The following is an 18,592-nucleotide window of genomic DNA, read 5'->3' on the forward strand; positions in this document are numbered from 1 at the left end:
AAACCACGGCTGCAAAAGCATTATACTGTCCAAGTGCAAACAAAAGACACATGTATGGTATTGTAACTGCAGCTGAGTTTACACCCGTTAATTCCACGGCTTTATGGTACAGCGCCCAAAAACTCGAAAAAAGACCGCATTCTTCGGTTTCCTCATGCTGCACCAGGTAAATTTATTTTCTCCATAATATCTGTCAGTTTCTCTTCTTCTCCAAGTAGGAGTACACGAAACCACAAAATTACAGCACTGCCAAACCGGCTGAGAGACTGACAACCGCCAAACGGAACGAAGACTTGCACTGAACCTTGCCAGGTAAGAACTTAGCAATTAGCATGTGGAACATCTCAAGTTACACCTTCGGCAGCACGGTACTGTCAAAAGGGGTGGATGGCTGGACCTACAAAAAGAATAAATCAAGTGAAAGTGCTTTCAAATTTTTTCTTTGGATATGAATTTTGTTGTTATTGATCAGACTGGGAAATGATATAGCAAATGGGCGTACGGCGAGATATCTTGCTAGCAAACTTGAAGTACTGTGGTTAAAGCCCTCCACAGGCTTCCCTTCCATCCGGGATCCATGCAGCTGTTTCCTCACTTGAGAAGCTAGTGACTGAAACATCAAATTCCAGGAATAATGAAGTAAAATTCAAGTGTGAAGAATATGACATACAAACATGTGAACAGGAAAATAAAGTCATGTAGCACTTGCCAGATGGTGGTCCAACACAATTGGAACTTCGAATAAAAAAGAAAATATGGGAGCAAGACACACAAGATCGTGCACATACCTTCCCTAACTCTACTCCCCATTGATCAAACGAGTTGATTCCCCATATGAAACCCTGGACTGCAATTCGGTGCTCATAAATGGATAAAAGCTGAAGAACAAATACATCGTTAATTCCCCATATCAGCCCAGAATCCTATCGAGGATTGAATGGTTGCAATTTTAAATGATGTATGCTAATGTACTTGTGACAAACCTGTCCAATCTCATATGCAGATAGTTGAGGCAGCAGCAAACTTAGCGATGGCCGATTGCCCTTAAAAGTCTGTTAAAAAATGGTGGCAAGATGGCTCAATCAGAAAAGTTAAATATAGGTGGCAAGATGGTTTAAACATAATGCTAAAGCATCAACTAAAGTAATATAGGTGAACGGTCATCACCTTATGAGGGATAAGATGTTCTGGAACTTTCTCACTGTGCAATTGTTCAGGAGTCTGAAAAGAAGCAGTCAGTTTCGGTAAGCAAAGCAAGAAACATAATCAAACAAATATATCTAGCCACTCAGTATGTACCTTTCCATAAGCAAGTGCATCAGGCTGGGCAAAGAAATTGGACATCAGTTCATCATGATTACTCACAGTTTCCCCTGTAAGAGATTTATCGTTGTAAGCAATTTATAAGGCAGAAGAATTACAATGTCAACAAGACCATCAGAAGTCAGGTGTACCAGAGAAATACCTTTCAAGTAAACAGGCTGCTGACTTTTTACAATGCCAATAAAATCACAAGGGATGACCCTTCCCTGCATGTTTCAATACAATCATAATCAATAAAGAATACAGATTCGAAATAGGTGGAAGGACTTATCCTCTAAGTTTCTTTCACAAGTTTTATAAGCCTGAGCAAAACCAGCCATCTTCAACATCACTCTGAGAAATTATCACTTATGACTTATCAACCAGAACAGTATATGGATTGGGGAAAAAATGAGACTACGTAGCTTATAAGTAATTGGAATCTTAGTGCGGACAAATGTAGAATGCAATCATGCAAAAGTTAAGAAAATATCAATACAAACAGGATAAGAACATAGAAAATCAAGCATATGAGAAATCATGAAAGAAAAGGGTACAGTTGATTGTCATGAAGATCTATCTGCCAGTTGATTTCAACAATTTTGAAATCATGAAACACCCTATGGTGTACTCTCATACATGAAAGTACCTGTGTCAGGCAGATAATAATGCAGATCAAGCGGCACAACTTTACAAACTGCTACAGGTTGGTAATGTTGCCACATATATGGAAATGATATTATTACCTGATGGATTAATTGATAGAAACTGTGTTGGCCATTAGTTCCAGGTTCACCAAAATCAATTTCACCAGTCTCAAAGGGAAGTTGAACACCATCAATGGAGACACCTTTTCCGTTACTCTCCATACTAAGCTTTATAACATAACAATCATATGTTAGGATGTCAACTAAAAACAACCAAAAGATAATGTCCAGATGGTAGTAAAACAAAATATAGTAAAGTACCTGCTGTATATGTGGTGCCAGTTTCTCAAGCGCCTGGGAATATGGTAATATTGCCTAGAACACACATTCAATAGACAGAAAGGTCTACTCAGAACGCGTATTAATAACTAATTTGTAACTGGACGTAATACTGCCATGGAGAGCTTTGCTTACTCTAGCTGGGTAACCAAGAAATGAAACATTCCACACACTCAGCAAACCAAGGAGTACCTGTCCAGAAATGATAGAACCTGTGACATTGATTTTGCTGATTATCTGAAATCATTAACCACCATATGAAAGCCACTTACAGGTATATTTTTATCAAATGAAGATGAGTGGAAATGGTTGTCAATGCTTGAAGCGCCCTCCAAAAATCTTCAGAAGGTTAAAAAAAATGTCAAGAGAGTACTTGTGATCTTCTATCTTACTCTGAAAATGATCTTTTCTGTTTTCCAACATTAAATACAAGGCATTGTTATTAGCCTTATGAGGTACTTGATGACTTAATTCGGGCCATGTTTGGAGGTTCTTAACTTATCCTGAAAAAACACCAATGCCAATCTAAAAAAGATGTGGTCTGCTTGAGGTTCAAATAGAATAATCTGTTCAAAATTTCACGCCTTTCAGATTGTTTGACTGGATAGTTTACTTCTTGTCATAAAACACAAGAAGAAATTTGGCACTATATATTGATTTCAGATCCTACATTAATTCCAACATCATGAGACACTACTACCTTAAGTCAAGACATTTTAGCATTTTGCCGCACAGAACAAGGTCGGCTCTTCATTTACCATCATGAATGGCACAGAAATAGCAGGTTCCTTTTGAAAGCATATTTCTCTACTAACCTCTCTCATATTTCCTTGTCACTCTACTCATCCCATTTAACTTGCAAAGTTCAGTTAATTACTTAATTGTGATAGACATCAATCACAGACGTTGTAACCTTCACTTCAGTGTTTCTTGTTTTGGGGATGGCATTAATATCCAAGATGTAGCACTGGCACTGGCATTTCCAAGCATATTTCCCTTTAAAGCCAACAAATTCTTACCAGCAGGTGTTATGTGTTTATACCACTCTTTAGTGCCATGATCTGTCATGTACTTTGGCATGCATAGGCAGTGTCTTAATAAACACAAAAGGACCGAAGGAACAAACACTCATTTGGCAGGCCAAAAAAACAGCCCTGGATCCACGTGTCATTGAACTTGAGCAGAAGCATAAGAGTAAATTATCCAAGAAATAAAAGCTCATTCTGCAGTCAAGAGCTTGAACCTATGGTGTTGAAACTCATACTGTTTTATACTGGCTATTTAGGGGGGGGGGGGTCAAATAAGTTCAGAAAGCATACTTTTGGACAATTGGAAAGCCATACTGAAGAGATAACGGCAGAACACCAACGGCACTGCAAACTGAATAATTGAACTATAGTTATGACAATGAACACTAGCTATGCTGGAAATTTTCATAGCAAAGCAATATCTCACCACTATAGCGTCCACCAACCCAGTCCCAGAAGGCAAAAGCATTGTTTGGGTCAATTCCAAACTCCTTCACAAGCTTTATAAACAAAATGGTACAGTTGGAAATTGATCATATCAGAATCTTCTTTTGAAATATTCTTATAGATTAGAAGCTATGGTACATATGACATATTCCATACATCTAAACTCAAATCTAAACATGATGGACTTCACAAAGAATATTCAGTAAAATCTGGGTGGAAAAAAGGTCCAGAAGTACCTTAAGATTAGTACTGACAGCAATCATATGTTTTGAAACAGCTTGTGGCCTGAATCATCAAATTTTATTACTCAATCATAATAAGTTAAGATAATGGGTGACAAAAGATCTTTCAGGTACTAAAACTAACCCAAGGGAAGAGATGATCCACTCCTTAAGTGTTCGAGCATTTAACATTGTTTCAGCGGTTGTGAAGGTTTTTGATACAACCACAACTGCACAGTTATTAGACGAGAAATATGGAAATCTTCAGCAGATATTCATCAGTCACAAAGAATGAATATTGAAGTGAGGCATGATAATTACCGAGAGTAGTCTCAGGATCTAAATCTTTAATGCTTCGTGCAACGTCAACTGGATCAACATTTGCAAGGCTGATACAGAATGGGACATAAATTACTATATGAATAGGATAAAATTGCATGTATGTTAGTGTGATAAAAACATACACACTAAATCATAATCATAAACACAGTAAAACGGCATTGTGTTTAGAGGCTAGGATGATTTGTTTTATTCAATTATCTAACAAAGTTCCATGTACATAGAATTACAGCATCAGTGGAAAGAGCTCATATAGGAGATGCTACTGACATCTGAAAGTAAAACTCAGTAATCAGTTTATTAACATAAACACAAATCCTTATGTGGAGACTATAAAATCTTTGCAAGCATAGGTGCCAACACATCAGGTACAAGTGCACAACAGGCATGGACAAGATAACCACTCAAGTTTCATCAGACATTCAGACTTATGCTCAATGCTAGCGATGTTATAGAACACAATAATGAGTATGCTTCAAATAGGAAAAAGTCTAAATTACTCCCCTCAACTATAGCTAAAGTCTGGATAACCCCCTAAACTATCTTTTGGTTCATTTTACCCCCCCCCCCCAAACTATATCATTTGGTTCAAAATTGTTGGAACCGCGGCGAGCTCGAACACGCGTTCCCAGCTCGCACTCGCCTCGCGACGCTCTCATGCGCTCACAATCGTCGGCGGACGCAAGGAAGAAGAAGAACAGTACGCACACAAGGTGTTCGGTGTTTCGGCGACGAACGCCCCGGCCGCCGCTGCGGCCTGTATGTTGGCCTTTCATTCACATCTCGACTCGACACACTTACACAGGGGTGGGTGGTGGCTCTTATAACCACACGGCTCCGCTCCGCGCCCGGCTATCCCGCCATGGCCGCACGCTGCGCGCTTCTCGCGCCCGGGCGACGCGCTCCGCCCGCGCGACGTGCGCTCGTGCCCAACGGCCATCCGTGCTGCCCGCCACCACACCAACGACCCACGACTGCGTCACCTACACGTGCAGCTCGTGCCATCCGCATCGCCCGCACCAGCCCGAGCCACCTCGTGCTCGCTGGACGCGACGCGCCCGCGCCCATGGCGCGCTCCAAGCAGCACACACGCATACACAACGCACACACTCCGCTCATCGTCAAGCTTAGTTCTAACAAAAATAACCCCTAATATAATTTATCTTTTTTATTTCTCCATGCATAGGTGGAGTTTTAAGTTGAAATTTTACAGAATAATAGTACACACCATAACGCATGTTCAAAAAATAAATCATAATTTTTTATCGTCGTTTTGATAGGTTAGGATATTTAATAATAAATTAATCATTGGAGTTCTAAATTATATAAGAACTAATGGGGAAAAATTATAAAACTTTTTCTAAATATTCATTGTGATGTCCACTACTACCCTGCAAAATTTGAAATTAAAATTCAACTTGTGTATGGAGAAACAAAAAAGATAAATTATATTATGGGGTAAAATAAACTAAATGACATAGTTTAGGGGGTAAATTGAACCAAGTTATAATTTAGGGGGTTATCCAGACTTCGGCTATAGTTGAGGGCAGTAAATTGAACTTTTTCCCTTCAAATATACACTTACAATCTCAGCTGCCGCCCTTTTGCACATTCTGCTGCTTCTGGATCTGAAAATTGGCAATTTTTTCTGGGCATGTCAATTCAAAATACATGGAAGTTTCTAGGAAACCTAGGACTGAGGAGCCCAATAGTTTACCAGTTTGGAGTGCAGTATGCACAAAGAGAGGCCCAAGAAAGCTACCACCTATTCCAACTGACACAACATTTGTCAATGCTTTTCCAGTTGCCCCAACCTGCAGTACACGCAGTTCCAACATTCAATATTGAAGCTTCTGCCACATTAATTAGTCCAAGAAATGTATGAAAGTTACCCATGATCCACTTCTAAAAGTCTCTGAAAACTGCTTGATTTTATCTTTAACACTCCAAACCTCAGGGACCACATTTACCCCATCACTGTTTATGACTGCATCTCTTGGAGCCCTTAGAGCTACATGAAGCACTGACCTGTTTTCTGTGCTATTTATCTGACAGAACCAATTGACTTATGTTAGACATTTATTAGAATAATTTAACTGACAACTAAAACATGTTAAGAACATTAGTCCAATATTATGCATCAGAGGAAATGGCAAGATATATAAAGTAATTACATTACATCCAAGCTAAAGAAATGAAAGGTACCTAATATTCCATGGCTGGCCCACTGTACTGTATACCGAATAGACATTTGTAATGGAACAACTGAATAACAGTTTCAGATCATCATGCATACCTTTTCACCTTTAAACATCTTCTCAATCTTCTCCTTGAGCTTCGCAGCCTAGAACAAACCAAACAGATCCCAAATTACCATACAAAAATGCTATCCATGCCTCTTTAATGTTACAAAAAAAAATATGAGACAGGTGTTACCTCTGCCAATTTGAGCAGCTTCTCAATGGTTTCACGTGTCGCCTGCTGCCTCGAGTAATCCAGAAAAATCCCTTCAAACTCACTGCGACCAAACACCATTCAGCTCAGCTAAGCAGATGGAATCCACACACGCACCGCTGGAGAGGAAATATCACGAGCACAGGCGGTGAGGTCATACGCCGTCATTGCCTTGCAGCGGTCGGCGTCGGCCATCAGGTCCCGCAGGTGCGTCTTCTGAATCGCGCCGACGTGCGCCTGCTCCCCCCAACAAAAGTGAAAGCAGAAACCGACAGTGAGCCTACTAGCCAAATCGGAGCATAGATAGAGGCCGCAATGCGAGCGAGACCACGCGTTCACGAACCTGAAGGGCCTTCCACTGCTCCGTGTCGCAGATTAGCGCCGACGACGCCATGGCTTCCGCTACAAGTCTACAGCAAGGAATCAAATTAACAACCACGGAACCAACGAAACGATCAACGGAATCGCTAATCGCGAGCAATCCCTTCCGAAACCCGAGCCTAGGGAACCACCGGAACGAGATTGGGCACCGACGGGCTGCGGCTCGAGGCGACCCGGCGGATACCACCAGAACGAGAACAAAACAGGGGGGTCGAGGGGGGTGATTCGGGGGGCGGATTGACACCTACCGGGAAAGGAAGGGGGCGATCGCTGGACGAGGAAGCGGATCTGCTCTTGGCCTCCTGCGAGTTCCTCCGGATTTTGTATTGCGCCTAGCCGCCTGGCTGCTTGTTTGCCTTTACCCGTGGCCGGCGGCAGACGGGAACGACGGTGGTGGTGCTACACGTACGTACGCTCCCCGCCCTTTGAATTGGATATTCGGTTGACGTGGACGCCCACGGCCTGCCAAAACCGCGGACCGCGGCGCGGCAAGGGCGGCCGCGATAGCCGCCGAGGTCGGGCCACCCTCGCTGCGACCTTTATTTTTGGCAGCTGGGCTTTGGTCCCGCAAAATTGCATGACGTACGTGCTTTCTCCTTGTGTAGAGAGGATCAAGTCTATGTAGCACATGACATGATTAATAAGAGCTAAAATGGATGGGAGAATGTTAGACAATAATTAATTTATTAACAATGATGTTGGCATAGTATCCAAAAGAATACCTCGCAAAATATGGTATCCAAAAGAATAAAGAATGTAGGTGCTAGTTGTCAAATAGACGAACAACACTATGTGTCGTATTTGTCAATCGAATTTTGAAATCACAATGTCAACAGTATGACTAGAGTTTGTACAATAATGTTTTCTTTTTAGCAAAACACAAAAGCAAAAGGAAACTCTAGAAATACGATGGTAAAATGACGTGTGAAATGAGATTTATTATTGTCTGAAAATAGGAGGACGAATAAAATTACATGACTTCCTTTTAGATGGGTTTGGATGTGTACATCAAGTCGAAATGATCAAACATCCCAAGCTCGCCGTTGGAAAAATAAATAAATCACGAAGTTTAGAGAAAAAGAAAACTTAAAACTCGGGGCAACAGCTAGGCCTGCCAAAACCGTCCGGGTCATTCGTTCGGTTGCCACGAGCTCCCCCACCCAAAAGGCCCACAGAAAGAGGGCCTAGGACAAGTGGCCCACCGCCCCACCGCACTGCCGCCCCACCGTGCTGGAGCTGCCTCCCTTCAGTTCTCCGTTCCATCCTCCTCAGCCCCCGCCACTCTCCCTCCTCCCCTACCAGGCTACCATCCCCACACGCCCGAGGCAAAACCTCCACGCGCGCGCGAGGGCCGAGGGGTGGTCCGCCCCGATCTACACGATGTGGCGCAGCTGCGTGTCGCGGGGCCTCCGCAAGGCCCAGGCCGCCGCCTCGGCCTCCAGACTCTTCTCCGCGAGCTCGGTATCTCCTTGCCTCCACCACACTACCACCCCGCGTCGATTCGTCGCGTCCAGTGCCCCCACCCCTTTTGTCCCAGATATTCCCGAGCACTTTTTTCTTTTGATCGGTGATCATGACAGGGATAGTTTTGTTGTGGTTTTAGTGAGATTTTTTTCTTCAAAAAAATAGATACATATTGTGGAAATAAATCTGGTGATTCTGCTAATGCCGGTTTGTGGATTGAATTTATAGTCGCATATTGGATTGTGTGTACTAGTTCGGCCAGTTCCATATTAGCTTCCATGAGCTTGCCATGATTCTTATAAGATGGTTCAATCGTTAGCAATGTGCCTGTGTTTTGGAGTGTGCAGTGCTTGATTTGATTTACTGGCCTACTGGGTTGACGCCTGTTATTACAGTCCTACACGGTGGTGGATCACACCTATGACGCGGTTGTGGTGGGAGCTGGAGGTGCAGGGCTCAGGGCAGCGATCGGCCTCTCGGAGCACGGGTTCAACACTGCCTGCATCACCAAGCTCTTCCCCACACGGTCACATACTGTGGCCGCTCAAGTATGGGAAATTTTAAATGCCTTCTTTTCATTGCCACTTTTTCATTCAGATCTGCTTATCGCACTTGATATGTCATATTAGCAGGAAATTTGAAGGAATTTAGTCAAAAGCAGTGTTACATGGACACGGGTGCGGGTGTCGGTATCCGACTCGGGTGCAGGTGTCCGATTCGTTAGAATTTTTTGGGACACGGCAAATAACACTTGGAATCCGACACGGGTGTCGGAATCCGACACGGGTGCGGGGTATCCGACTCGGCAAAAAAATTAAGACACGGGTGTCCGAGTAACATAGGTCAGGAGGGTTCGCTTGGAGTTTGTAGAGTCCAATTAGATCTAGTAACATGCCCTGCATGGGCTTATTGACAGTGGCGGATCCAGGATTCATGGACAGGGGGGGCTGACATCCTTCTTCCTCCTCCAGCCCCCCCTCTCCTTCTTTCTTCTCTTCTTCTTCCCCTCATTCCTCCCCTATTTTTCCTTGATGTGCAAGCACGTAGGGGGGGCTGGCGCACCCCCAGCCCCCACGCTAGATCCGTCCCTGCTTATTGATATGATAATTTTTATGTAGGACTGTCTAAGTTACTGTGTTAGGAGAGAATTTTATGACTGTATGTAACAGGTGTTTGCTAATAAGTTAAATATCGAACATCAGTGGGGAAATAATTGAGTTGAATGTTTTTCTTTCTGTTAAAAGTTAATTGTATGTGCAAAGTGCCAGAGGTCACTTAATTGAGTGCAATGCAATATATTGTACAAGAATGAATGGGCAATATAAGATTTCTACGTAGTGCTATGACTATCTAATTTCACTGCACGTCTAGATGTCAAATGCCATTTCTGCTTAGCATTAGATTCTAAAACTGGACGTGCATAAGTTCGACCATTACTATTTAGTTTGAAAACATGTTCAAATTGGGAAGGCCAGGTTTTTGTTCACTCAGCATTGTACAAGACATCTTAGTCATGAATACTGCTCACAATTTGCAGCATTATGCCAGGACCAGGATTCATAGCCATGATTTTTATTTTAATGATTTTATTCGTAAAATCATGCTTCTTTCATTGCTGTCATGTTCTATACCTACTTTGCCCCATGGTTTGATTTCCAAACAATCAAAATGCAAAACTCGCTATGCATGAATTTAGTAGCCCTGGAAATGCATATATAACAGCATGTCCAAAATCTAGGCCTTCAATCTACACAAATGGCAATACATTTTTTTGGGGGGGGATTGTGTATTGTTGGATAATGCTTTATGAGTTTTAGTTGTGTCCCATTAACATGAATGGTTTTACTTGTATGCCACACGATGGCAGGGAGGTATTAATGCTGCTCTTGGCAACATGACTGAAGATGACTGGAGATGGCATATGTATGACACAGTCAAAGGAAGTGATTGGTTGGGTAAGTTACTATAGAAAGACATTTTTCAAGGCATCGATGAGTTATGATTATGTTTCAAGAAGTATATGTGCAGACTATCAAGAACTTGGGGATCATTAGACTACTTTTATAAGAACATGGGGATCGTTAGACTACTTTTATAAGATTTTGCACTATCATTTTCTTATGTTGCATCTAAAATATTTCATCCACTTTGGTATTTTATTTTCTTTGACCCCTTTGTTATATTCATATTCGTCTAGGTGATCAAGATTCTATTCAGTATATGTGCAGAGAGGCACCAAAAGCTGTTATAGAACTTGAGAACTACGGCCTACCATTTTCCAGAACTGAAGATGGAAAAATATATCAACGCGCTTTTGGTGGCCAGAGCTTAGATTTTGGAAAAGGTTACTGTGTTCGATTTTTACCTTGAGACTTGGATTATGCATTTGTTGCATCTTTCTTACCCTTCTCCCATTTTTTTCATGTACCTATATGTAATCTTCAGGTGGGCAGGCCTATCGGTGTGCATGTGCAGCTGATAGAACAGGGCATGCTATGCTACACACACTTTATGGTCAAGCAATGAAGCACAATACTCAGTTTTTTGTTGAATATTTTGCGCTGGACCTTCTCATGGATAATGAAGGTATATAATTATTTTCTCTTTTTAATTGATGTGTCCTTTTGGGTTGTTGTGTTCTGGCACCATGGAAGACCAAAGATGTGTGGCTCAACAGAAAGAAGAGTTGCACTGTTCATTTTCCTTACTACTGTATTTGCATTCTGTTCATGGTGGTTGTGGCCTGATGATGGCCTTACCCAGGAGACCTGGTATTGGTGTTTCCTGTCAAGTACTGCCATTGGTGCTAAGTAGTTTTGCTTTCTGTTAAAATTGCTGCTGGATTCATCATTAACTATCCTTCCTTTTATTTAATTTTTTTTGTAGTTATTCAATTGTTATACAGCTTGCTGTGTTAGTTCATTGTTTTCCCAGTTATGTTAACTGATAATATGATTTCTTTAGTTGCTTGAGCTTATTACAAGACATAACTTCGGAATGTTGGAAACAATTGGTTAAGGATCCCCTTTTAATAGTTGCAGTTAGGATTATCATCTCATTGATTTTCTTTTTGGTGCTTCCTGCTGCTTGTATCGGTAGTCATAATATCGCTTCCTTCACTGCATGGTTACGACTTTGATTAATGCGGACTCATTTTTCAGGCACCTGTCAGGGGGTAATTGCACTTAACATGGAGGATGGTACCCTTCATCGTTTTCGTGCTTCAAATACAATTCTAGCCACTGGAGTAAGAACCTCTCTGTGTATTAAGTACTGATTGTTTTTTGTATTTACTGAATATTTATAGCCTTGTCTTTGTTTTTTCAACAGGGTTATGGTAGAGCCTACTTCTCAGCAACTTCAGCTCACACATGTACTGGTGATGGCAACGCTATGGTTTCACGTGCCGGATTACCCCTTCAGGTTAATCTTCTGGACTAAACCTGATTGTTTTGATTACTTTACTGTATGTTTTGATGTTTTGACTATACTGCTCCAATTTGTACTGCAGGATCTTGAGTTTGTGCAGTTCCATCCTACAGGCATTTATGGTGCTGGATGCCTGATAACAGAAGGTTTTGTTATTGTGCACCTTAGTTTTTTGTTTGGACACATAAGTCACATGCTTACAAATTTTGTTCGTGTGTGACTTGTATCCTCAGTCCGATTTTGAAATTCCTGTGGCATAAATCTTTTTTTGTTAAGGTTCACGGGGTGAAGGTGGCATTCTAAGGAACAGTGAAGGTGAGAGGTTTATGGAGCGATATGCCCCAACTGCTAAAGATCTTGCATCTCGTGATGTTGTTTCGAGATCGATGACAATGGAAATTAGGGAGGGACGTGGAGTGGGTATGTTTGTATTATCATTTTATTCTTGAGGCAGCAATCTGATTTTTTGGTTCTCATAGTTACCTGATATTCTGACCATTTTGTCTCAGGACCACTGAAGGACCATATCTACCTACACCTCAACCATCTTCCTCCAGAAGTCCTCAAGGAAAGGCTTCCTGGTATATCTGAAACTGCTGCAATTTTTGCTGGCGTTGATGTCACCAAAGAGCCCATTCCTGTTTTGCCTACTGTGCACTACAACATGGGTGGTATTCCGACAAACTATCATGGGGAGGTATGCTTTGTATAGACAGTACTAGCATTATTATGGTTATATGACTTGAACGAACACTTGTTTGTGTTCTGATGGTTGACTCACTGTTTTGCATGTTAGGTGCTGCATATCAAGGGTGGTGACCCAGATGCAGTTGTTCCTGGTCTGATGGCTGCTGGGGAAGCTGCTTGTGCATCCGTCCATGGTGCTAATCGGCTTGGTGCAAATTCACTTCTTGACATAGTTGTATTTGGGAGAGCTTGTGCAAACAGGGTTGCTGAGATATCGAAACCAGGCAAGTTCATGCAAATTGCCAAAAAAAAAATTGTTATTTGCTTTACTCTTTGTATCTTATTGAATTTGCTTGTTGTGCCACATTCTAGGAGAGAAGCAGAAGCCTCTTGGAAAAGATGTTGGAGAGAAGACTATTGCTTGGTTGGATAAGCTGAGGAATGCAAATGGATCATTGCCCACTTCAAAGATTCGTCTCAACATGCAACGTGTTATGCAAAACAATGCTGCAGTTTTCCGTACACAGGAAACTCTTGAGGAAGGTATGAATGCCCTCCTATTTATCTATGCTAACCATCTGAATAACTAGCAAGCACGTCAGATATCTTGCAAGAAATGCGAGTCTGTATGCATAACTTATGACTGATTCACATTATTAGGTTGTGAATTGATTACCAAAGCATGGGAGAGTTTCCATGATGTCAAGATCAGTGACAGAAGTTTAATATGGTAGGCTCTTCACCAGATTAAACAGTTATCTTCAGCCTATAAGTTCTTCACTTACTGGTCATTTTGTGTTTGATTTCCACAGGAATTCAGACTTGATAGAGACCATAGAATTAGAAAACCTGCTAATAAATGCATGCATAACCATGCATTCAGCAGAGGCTCGCAAAGAGAGCAGAGGAGCTCATGCCCGTGAAGATTTTTCGGTTCGTTGCCTTTTTATTTCTTTGTGCTCTCATCCTTGCACATCATATGATCATTTCTGGTGACGTCTCCTTTTCCCTTGGTGCAGACAAGAGATGATGAGAACTGGATGAAGCACACTCTAGGGTTAGTGTCTTCTCTTTGTTGCCCCATCAATTCTTTTTTTGAGATATCATTGGGTGGCCGATTTATTTGGTAAATGTGAAATTTGACCAAAATTGTACTCTTTTAGGTATTGGGAGAACGAGAAGGTTCGACTAGCATACAGGCCAGTTCACATGAATACCTTGGATGATGAAATTCAATCTTTCCCACCAAAAGCACGCGTTTACTAATCTATTCTGGACATGACTTGAAATGATCTCGCTCGTCTCAGAAAGATATGCCTCACTACTGATTGTTTTTTCTCCTTCGAGTTCTGAATCTCAAATAAATCAGGGACCCTGTGTATTCTCTCCGATCGTAAGAAATGTACTTAATTACCAACTCTGGAGAGATTCTCCCTACCTCCCTGATGCCCTCGTTAGAGCATCTCCAGCAATAGTCTCTAAATCAGACCCTCTAAATGTTAAAGGGGGCTTCTTCTATTTTTTTAGGGGCTTCTAAATTTGTTTCAATTCTAGCAATAGCTCTCAATTCCAATATATAATAGAGGGCTCCCTAGAGACCCCCTAGGAATGGAGGGTGGGGAAAGGATTTTGGAGGCCTCCCCAAAATAGAGGGTGAAGTAGAGGGTCTGCTGGAGTGTAATTTTTTGGTTTAGCCCTCTAAACTTGGAATAGGGGGCTGGTTAGAGGGTGTGCTGGAGTTGGTCTTACATTACTACGGGAGAAATAAGGGAAACAAAGTTGTGATGTAGGTGCTCTTTTACCCTTTTTTTATGATGGCGTACAAATGTACAATGAACAGTTAGAATTGACAAGAGTTGCCCAAACAACTATGGAATGGAATCGATTCTTCTTTTAAGATGCTGATGAATCAGATCAGTAGCGATAAAAGGGCTCCTGATCAGAAACGTTTCATGCTTCCGATCGAAGTGAGAGAGTCTGTCTCATGCAAGCACAGCTGCAAACTCGAATAACGGGGCTTGCCAATATTCTTGAACTCGTCGCTGAGGACGTGTGCCTCTCTTGATCCCAGGTCGATCTCGACAAGCCCCACCCCCTCCCATCTGCAGCATCACGGTGCCGCTCTGCTCGCCGAACGCCAAGAACCGGACCACGCATCCGGGGCCTTCCCTGCCGATGGCCTGCCTGCGGATCACCACCTGCCGGCTCCAGCTCGCCGCCGACAGCGTCCACATGGATACCACACAAGGCTCGGCGACGACCAGGCTCAGCCTTCCGTCCGCCGAGGAAGCCAGGAGCCCCTTGTCCATTCCTTTAGGGCAGCTCACCTGGCTGAAGCATTTGGGTGGCAGGTCGATCACCGTGGCTCGCGCCGCGCTGGTGTCCAGGGCGACGATCCCCTTCTCCTTGCACAGCCAGTGGACGGTGGCGCCGAGGACAAGCGGCGGGGAGAGACGGTTGGGGATGGTGCGGATGAAGTTCGGCGGGAGTTTGGTCTGGACGGTGGCCCCCCACTTGCCGTGCTCCGACGAGAAGATGCTCATCACCAGGTTCGTGCCGGCGACGAGCAGCTGGAAGGAGCGGCCGGCGTCGCCGACGGCGAGCAAGGTTCGCGGGCAAATAGCGATGGCATCTGTCCCCGTGGGCTTGACGCGGGTCTCGTGGCCGGTAAGGCTGTTGATGACGCGCACCTCGGAGTGTATCCGGCCGCGCCGGTGGACGACGACGAGACAGCCGCGGGAGACCATGGGCTCGTAGCATCTCAAGTGCCGCTTGGTGTCGAAGCTGAAGGGGCGGCGCTGCTCCTGGAAGAAGATGTCGCGATGCCACCCTTCTCCGAACACGCAGGACGCGCCGAGGAGGAGGGCGCGGTCGAAGCCGCCGGCGCGGGTCGCGAGGAGGCGGTGGAAGGCCGGGCTGAGGATGGCGCGGCGGATGGGCTTGCAGGTGGCGGCGGCGCGGACGATGGTCCTGGTGTCCGAGCGCGCCAAGATCTCGACGAGGAGATCGGCGGGGATGAACGGCGGCTGTGAGCCGGCCGTCGTCGTCGTCGTGCCGTGGTGGCAGGGGTCAGCACGTCGGCGCTTTGCCGAGGACATGGCTGAATGCTGATCCCTGGTTGGTTCGGTTTTCGCAATCTCCGCTTGTGCGAGCTCTCATGGATTTTGCTGGTCGACGTCGCAGTATATATGCACGCGCGTGGCCCCGTGTCCGCGCGCGTGTCGAACTTCGAGATCTCCACCTCCGGTTGGGATTCAGGCCATGGACCAAGGCTACCATTTTCGAATGGCAAAATTGGCTAGGGGACACTCAAAAAACGTGGCTTTTGCTCCGGGCCACTAAAAAATAGTGTCTTTGTCACAGACCATTATAATTCAGTAGCAATTAGGTGCTGGACATTATAGCTCATATAATAATATATCCAGCTCAAAGAGGTATGAACATTCTTATAAAAGACAATTATACCCTTACCCCTTCACATCCACATTTGAGCAATATAAAAGGGCCAATATAACAGGTTTTTCATTAGACATTTCAGCATGCAGGTCACAAATACAAAATAGCAGGTTTCGGCCACATTTTAGCTATGGAATTCACCCTTCCAACACAGCATGGTGAAAGAAAAAGGACTTAGAAGTCCAGCAAACCAAAATAGATGTTTGAGCCACATTTGGCTATCACGATAGTAGCAAGTGCCCACATTAAAATGCCACAACCGAACAACAACATAATACATAACCTACATTTTCATTTTCTTGGACCTAACTACCTTCAGCTTATTTGCCTTTCCCTTCTCATCGACACGCACCGGAGATAGAGCTAAGCAGGTAATAGGCTGTATGGAGCCTTCATATTCCAGCATCCTCTTGCGGCTGTAAAATAGATACAAAGACATGTCAACTAAATGAAATAAAGATGACAAGCAAAAAGACATAAAGATGTAAGGAGTTATACCCCCTTGTCATCGAGCTACGTGTTTGGATAGGAGAAATGGTTGTATTTGGCGTGGATGGCTCCAACTGCAACCTTTTTGACATGCTGCAATGACAAAACCCATGAGATTGTAGTAACAGATTTTTTTTAAATGTTTTCAAATGCAGCTTTACCTTCTTGTCACAGGGCTTGATGTGGAAATAAAAGAGATAAGTCTAGCTGGTGTAGCACTGTAAATTGATTAGATTCAAATTAGTAGACTGCTATGTAATAATCAGACTCAAGTCTGCTGAAAAATTGAGGGGAAAGCTTACAATGGTTCAGCAGGTGATGGCTGTTCTTGTGGTGGTTCAGCAGCACAGGATGGCACTATAGTGATATTTTTCTTGCCTCTCTTTCTCTTTGGCTTTGGAGGGGCAGGTGGTGGTGCATCAGAATCATACACATATTCATTGCAAGTTTTTGACATATGTCCAAGCTGTTTGCACCTTGAGCATCTTGTGGTTCTCCTTCCATTGCCACCTTCTGCAACTGATTTGTATCTTCTCTCCCTAGGTCGTCCAGCTGCCCGTTTTAGAATGGGAGGCCACAATTTGAACCCAGGGTCTACTTGAGGCCATTGTGTCCTATCTGTCATTGGCTTCACAGATTTTCCATATGCTTTCTTGAACTTTGCAACAGAGTAGTAATCATGAACATAGTCTTCTATATTATAACCTCGAATTGAGGTGATAATGCATAGAGTAAGTGTACATGGTAGACCAGTAACTTGCCAGCGTCTACAAGTGCATGTTCTCTCCTGAAGATCAACAGTACCTCAAATCTGCTACAAAATTTTAGTAAAAGAATAAAGAAAAAACAGTACCTTCCAAGTCCTCTCATCCTGCAGCTGTGAAACATGTATCCGCCACTCGCACCCTTTAGCTTTGCAATAGGCTCTATACCTTGTTGCCTTAGAATAGGGAACTGCAATTTCATATTCACCTTTTATTGCATATTGTCTTATAGCCTTCTTAAAAGTATCGTCATCCCCAAAAGTTATATCGACTTCTATTGTTGGGTTCTCTAAGTTAGTTGCGTGGACAATATTCTCACAACCACATGTATCATCCACAACTAATTCATCCTCCAAGCCAACATACTCTACATCATCACCTAGTTCAGAATCGGATGACTCAGAAACTGGATCCTCATCATCTAGACCAACATATTCTACCTCATCATCCACCCATGGCACTTCAGTGCTGTTTTGGATAGAAGGCTGTACAAGGGATGAGTCAATTTCAAGTGGGGGTTGTGCAATAATTTGGTTGGTTGGGCCATTAGTGCCTCCTTGCAACAAACAAGGCATGCTCTCCAACCGTCCAACATCATGCACGACATCTGATTCATCCTTCCTCAGAACACAAACTTGTACAGATAGCCTTCTAGACTCCCAATACATATCAATAGCATGAAGCAATTTCTGGTCAGAATCGATCTTTTCATAAGTGCGACTCATATTATTTCAATATGTGACACGCAATTTGTGTTTAGTGCCAAGCTTAATTTCTGCACTAATATCAAGCAGCAAATCATTCCAATTTGTGCTTTCTCTGTCTAGAATCTTAGGAATGTTGCATGCCTCGCAATATTCGCGACCATCATCATCAGTAAATTTCACATAAGCACCTACTCGAGCAGCTAGCCTATAGGACGAATTGGGATCCATCCTACATACAAAGCAGAAAATTTTTCCAATGAAAAAATAACAGGACTACAAAAGGGAGTAGATTGAGCATAGTTAGCCCTAACCCTAGAACAAATGGTAGGAATCTTACCCATCAGGAATCCATGAAAGATCAGCTTGCTTTTCGGGGAAAATCTCGCTCAGAAATCGTGGAACCTCCATTTGCACTTGCTTCTCGGGGCCCCAACGGCG

The 18,592-nt window shown here is 43.3% G+C and overlaps 2 protein-coding genes across 3 annotated transcripts; one reads left to right on the top strand and one right to left on the bottom strand.

Moving 5' to 3' along the window:
• Positions 1-6: 6 nt before the first annotated feature.
• On the bottom strand, positions 7-7,655 carry LOC120689917 (glucose-6-phosphate isomerase, cytosolic). 2 transcript variants are annotated; one of them, XM_039972366.1, is made up of 24 exons: positions 7,407-7,655; positions 7,121-7,187; positions 6,938-7,014; positions 6,760-6,841; positions 6,620-6,667; positions 6,216-6,371; positions 6,041-6,137; positions 5,909-5,951; positions 4,306-4,373; positions 4,130-4,214; positions 4,000-4,048; positions 3,744-3,816; positions 3,608-3,668; positions 2,561-2,627; positions 2,424-2,480; positions 2,271-2,324; positions 2,049-2,177; positions 1,466-1,529; positions 1,300-1,373; positions 1,168-1,221; positions 984-1,052; positions 789-878; positions 503-610; positions 7-397 (listed from the first exon to the last, which is right to left on the bottom strand). In XM_039972366.1, exons 2-24 carry the CDS (start codon positions 7,169-7,171, stop codon positions 350-352), a joined length of 1,704 nt encoding a protein of 567 aa, XP_039828300.1. In that variant the 5' UTR covers positions 7,172-7,187; positions 7,407-7,655; the 3' UTR covers positions 7-349. The 2 variants fall into 2 exon arrangements, with proteins under 2 accessions (XP_039828300.1, XP_039828301.1); XM_039972367.1 differs by having other exon boundaries at positions 7-391; positions 7,407-7,651.
• A 755-nt stretch (positions 7,656-8,410) lies between these two features.
• LOC120689915 (succinate dehydrogenase [ubiquinone] flavoprotein subunit, mitochondrial-like) lies at positions 8,411-14,527 on the top strand. The gene is made up of 16 exons (XM_039972362.1): positions 8,411-8,619; positions 9,018-9,170; positions 10,490-10,577; positions 10,820-10,966; positions 11,068-11,208; positions 11,784-11,869; positions 11,953-12,045; positions 12,134-12,197; positions 12,328-12,471; positions 12,561-12,748; positions 12,848-13,022; positions 13,111-13,281; positions 13,399-13,468; positions 13,551-13,671; positions 13,758-13,795; positions 13,902-14,527. Exons 1-16 carry the CDS (start codon positions 8,539-8,541, stop codon positions 14,002-14,004), a joined length of 1,863 nt encoding a protein of 620 aa, XP_039828296.1. The 5' UTR covers positions 8,411-8,538; the 3' UTR covers positions 14,005-14,527.
• The last annotated feature ends 4,065 nt before the right edge of the window (positions 14,528-18,592 follow it).

Source organism: Panicum virgatum, chromosome 9N (assembly GCF_016808335.1).
Source record: "Panicum virgatum strain AP13 chromosome 9N, P.virgatum_v5, whole genome shotgun sequence".
NCBI classification, from domain to species: Eukaryota; Viridiplantae; Streptophyta; class Magnoliopsida; order Poales; family Poaceae; genus Panicum; species Panicum virgatum.

Excerpts from the sequence above, each read along its gene's own strand:
- LOC120689915 (XM_039972362.1), top strand. The coding sequence starts at position 8,539 with ATGTGGCGCAGCTGCGTGTCGCGGGGCCTCCGCAAGGCCCAGGCCGCC. Across the intron at positions 12,749-12,847 it reads CGACAAACTATCATGGGGAG|GTGCTGCATATCAAGGGTGG; the intron begins GTATGCTTTGTA and ends TTTGCATGTTAG. Across the intron at positions 13,469-13,550 it reads AGTGACAGAAGTTTAATATG|GAATTCAGACTTGATAGAGA; the intron begins GTAGGCTCTTCA and ends TGATTTCCACAG.
- LOC120689917 (XM_039972366.1), bottom strand. The coding sequence starts at position 7,171 with ATGGCGTCGTCGGCGCTAATCTGCGACACGGAGCAGTGGAAGGCCCTT. Across the intron at positions 2,325-2,423 it reads TTCTTGGTTACCCAGCTAGA|GCAATATTACCATATTCCCA; the intron begins GTAAGCAAAGCT and ends TGTGTGTTCTAG. Across the intron at positions 2,178-2,270 it reads TGGCACCACATATACAGCAG|CTTAGTATGGAGAGTAACGG; the intron begins GTACTTTACTAT and ends TATGTTATAAAG.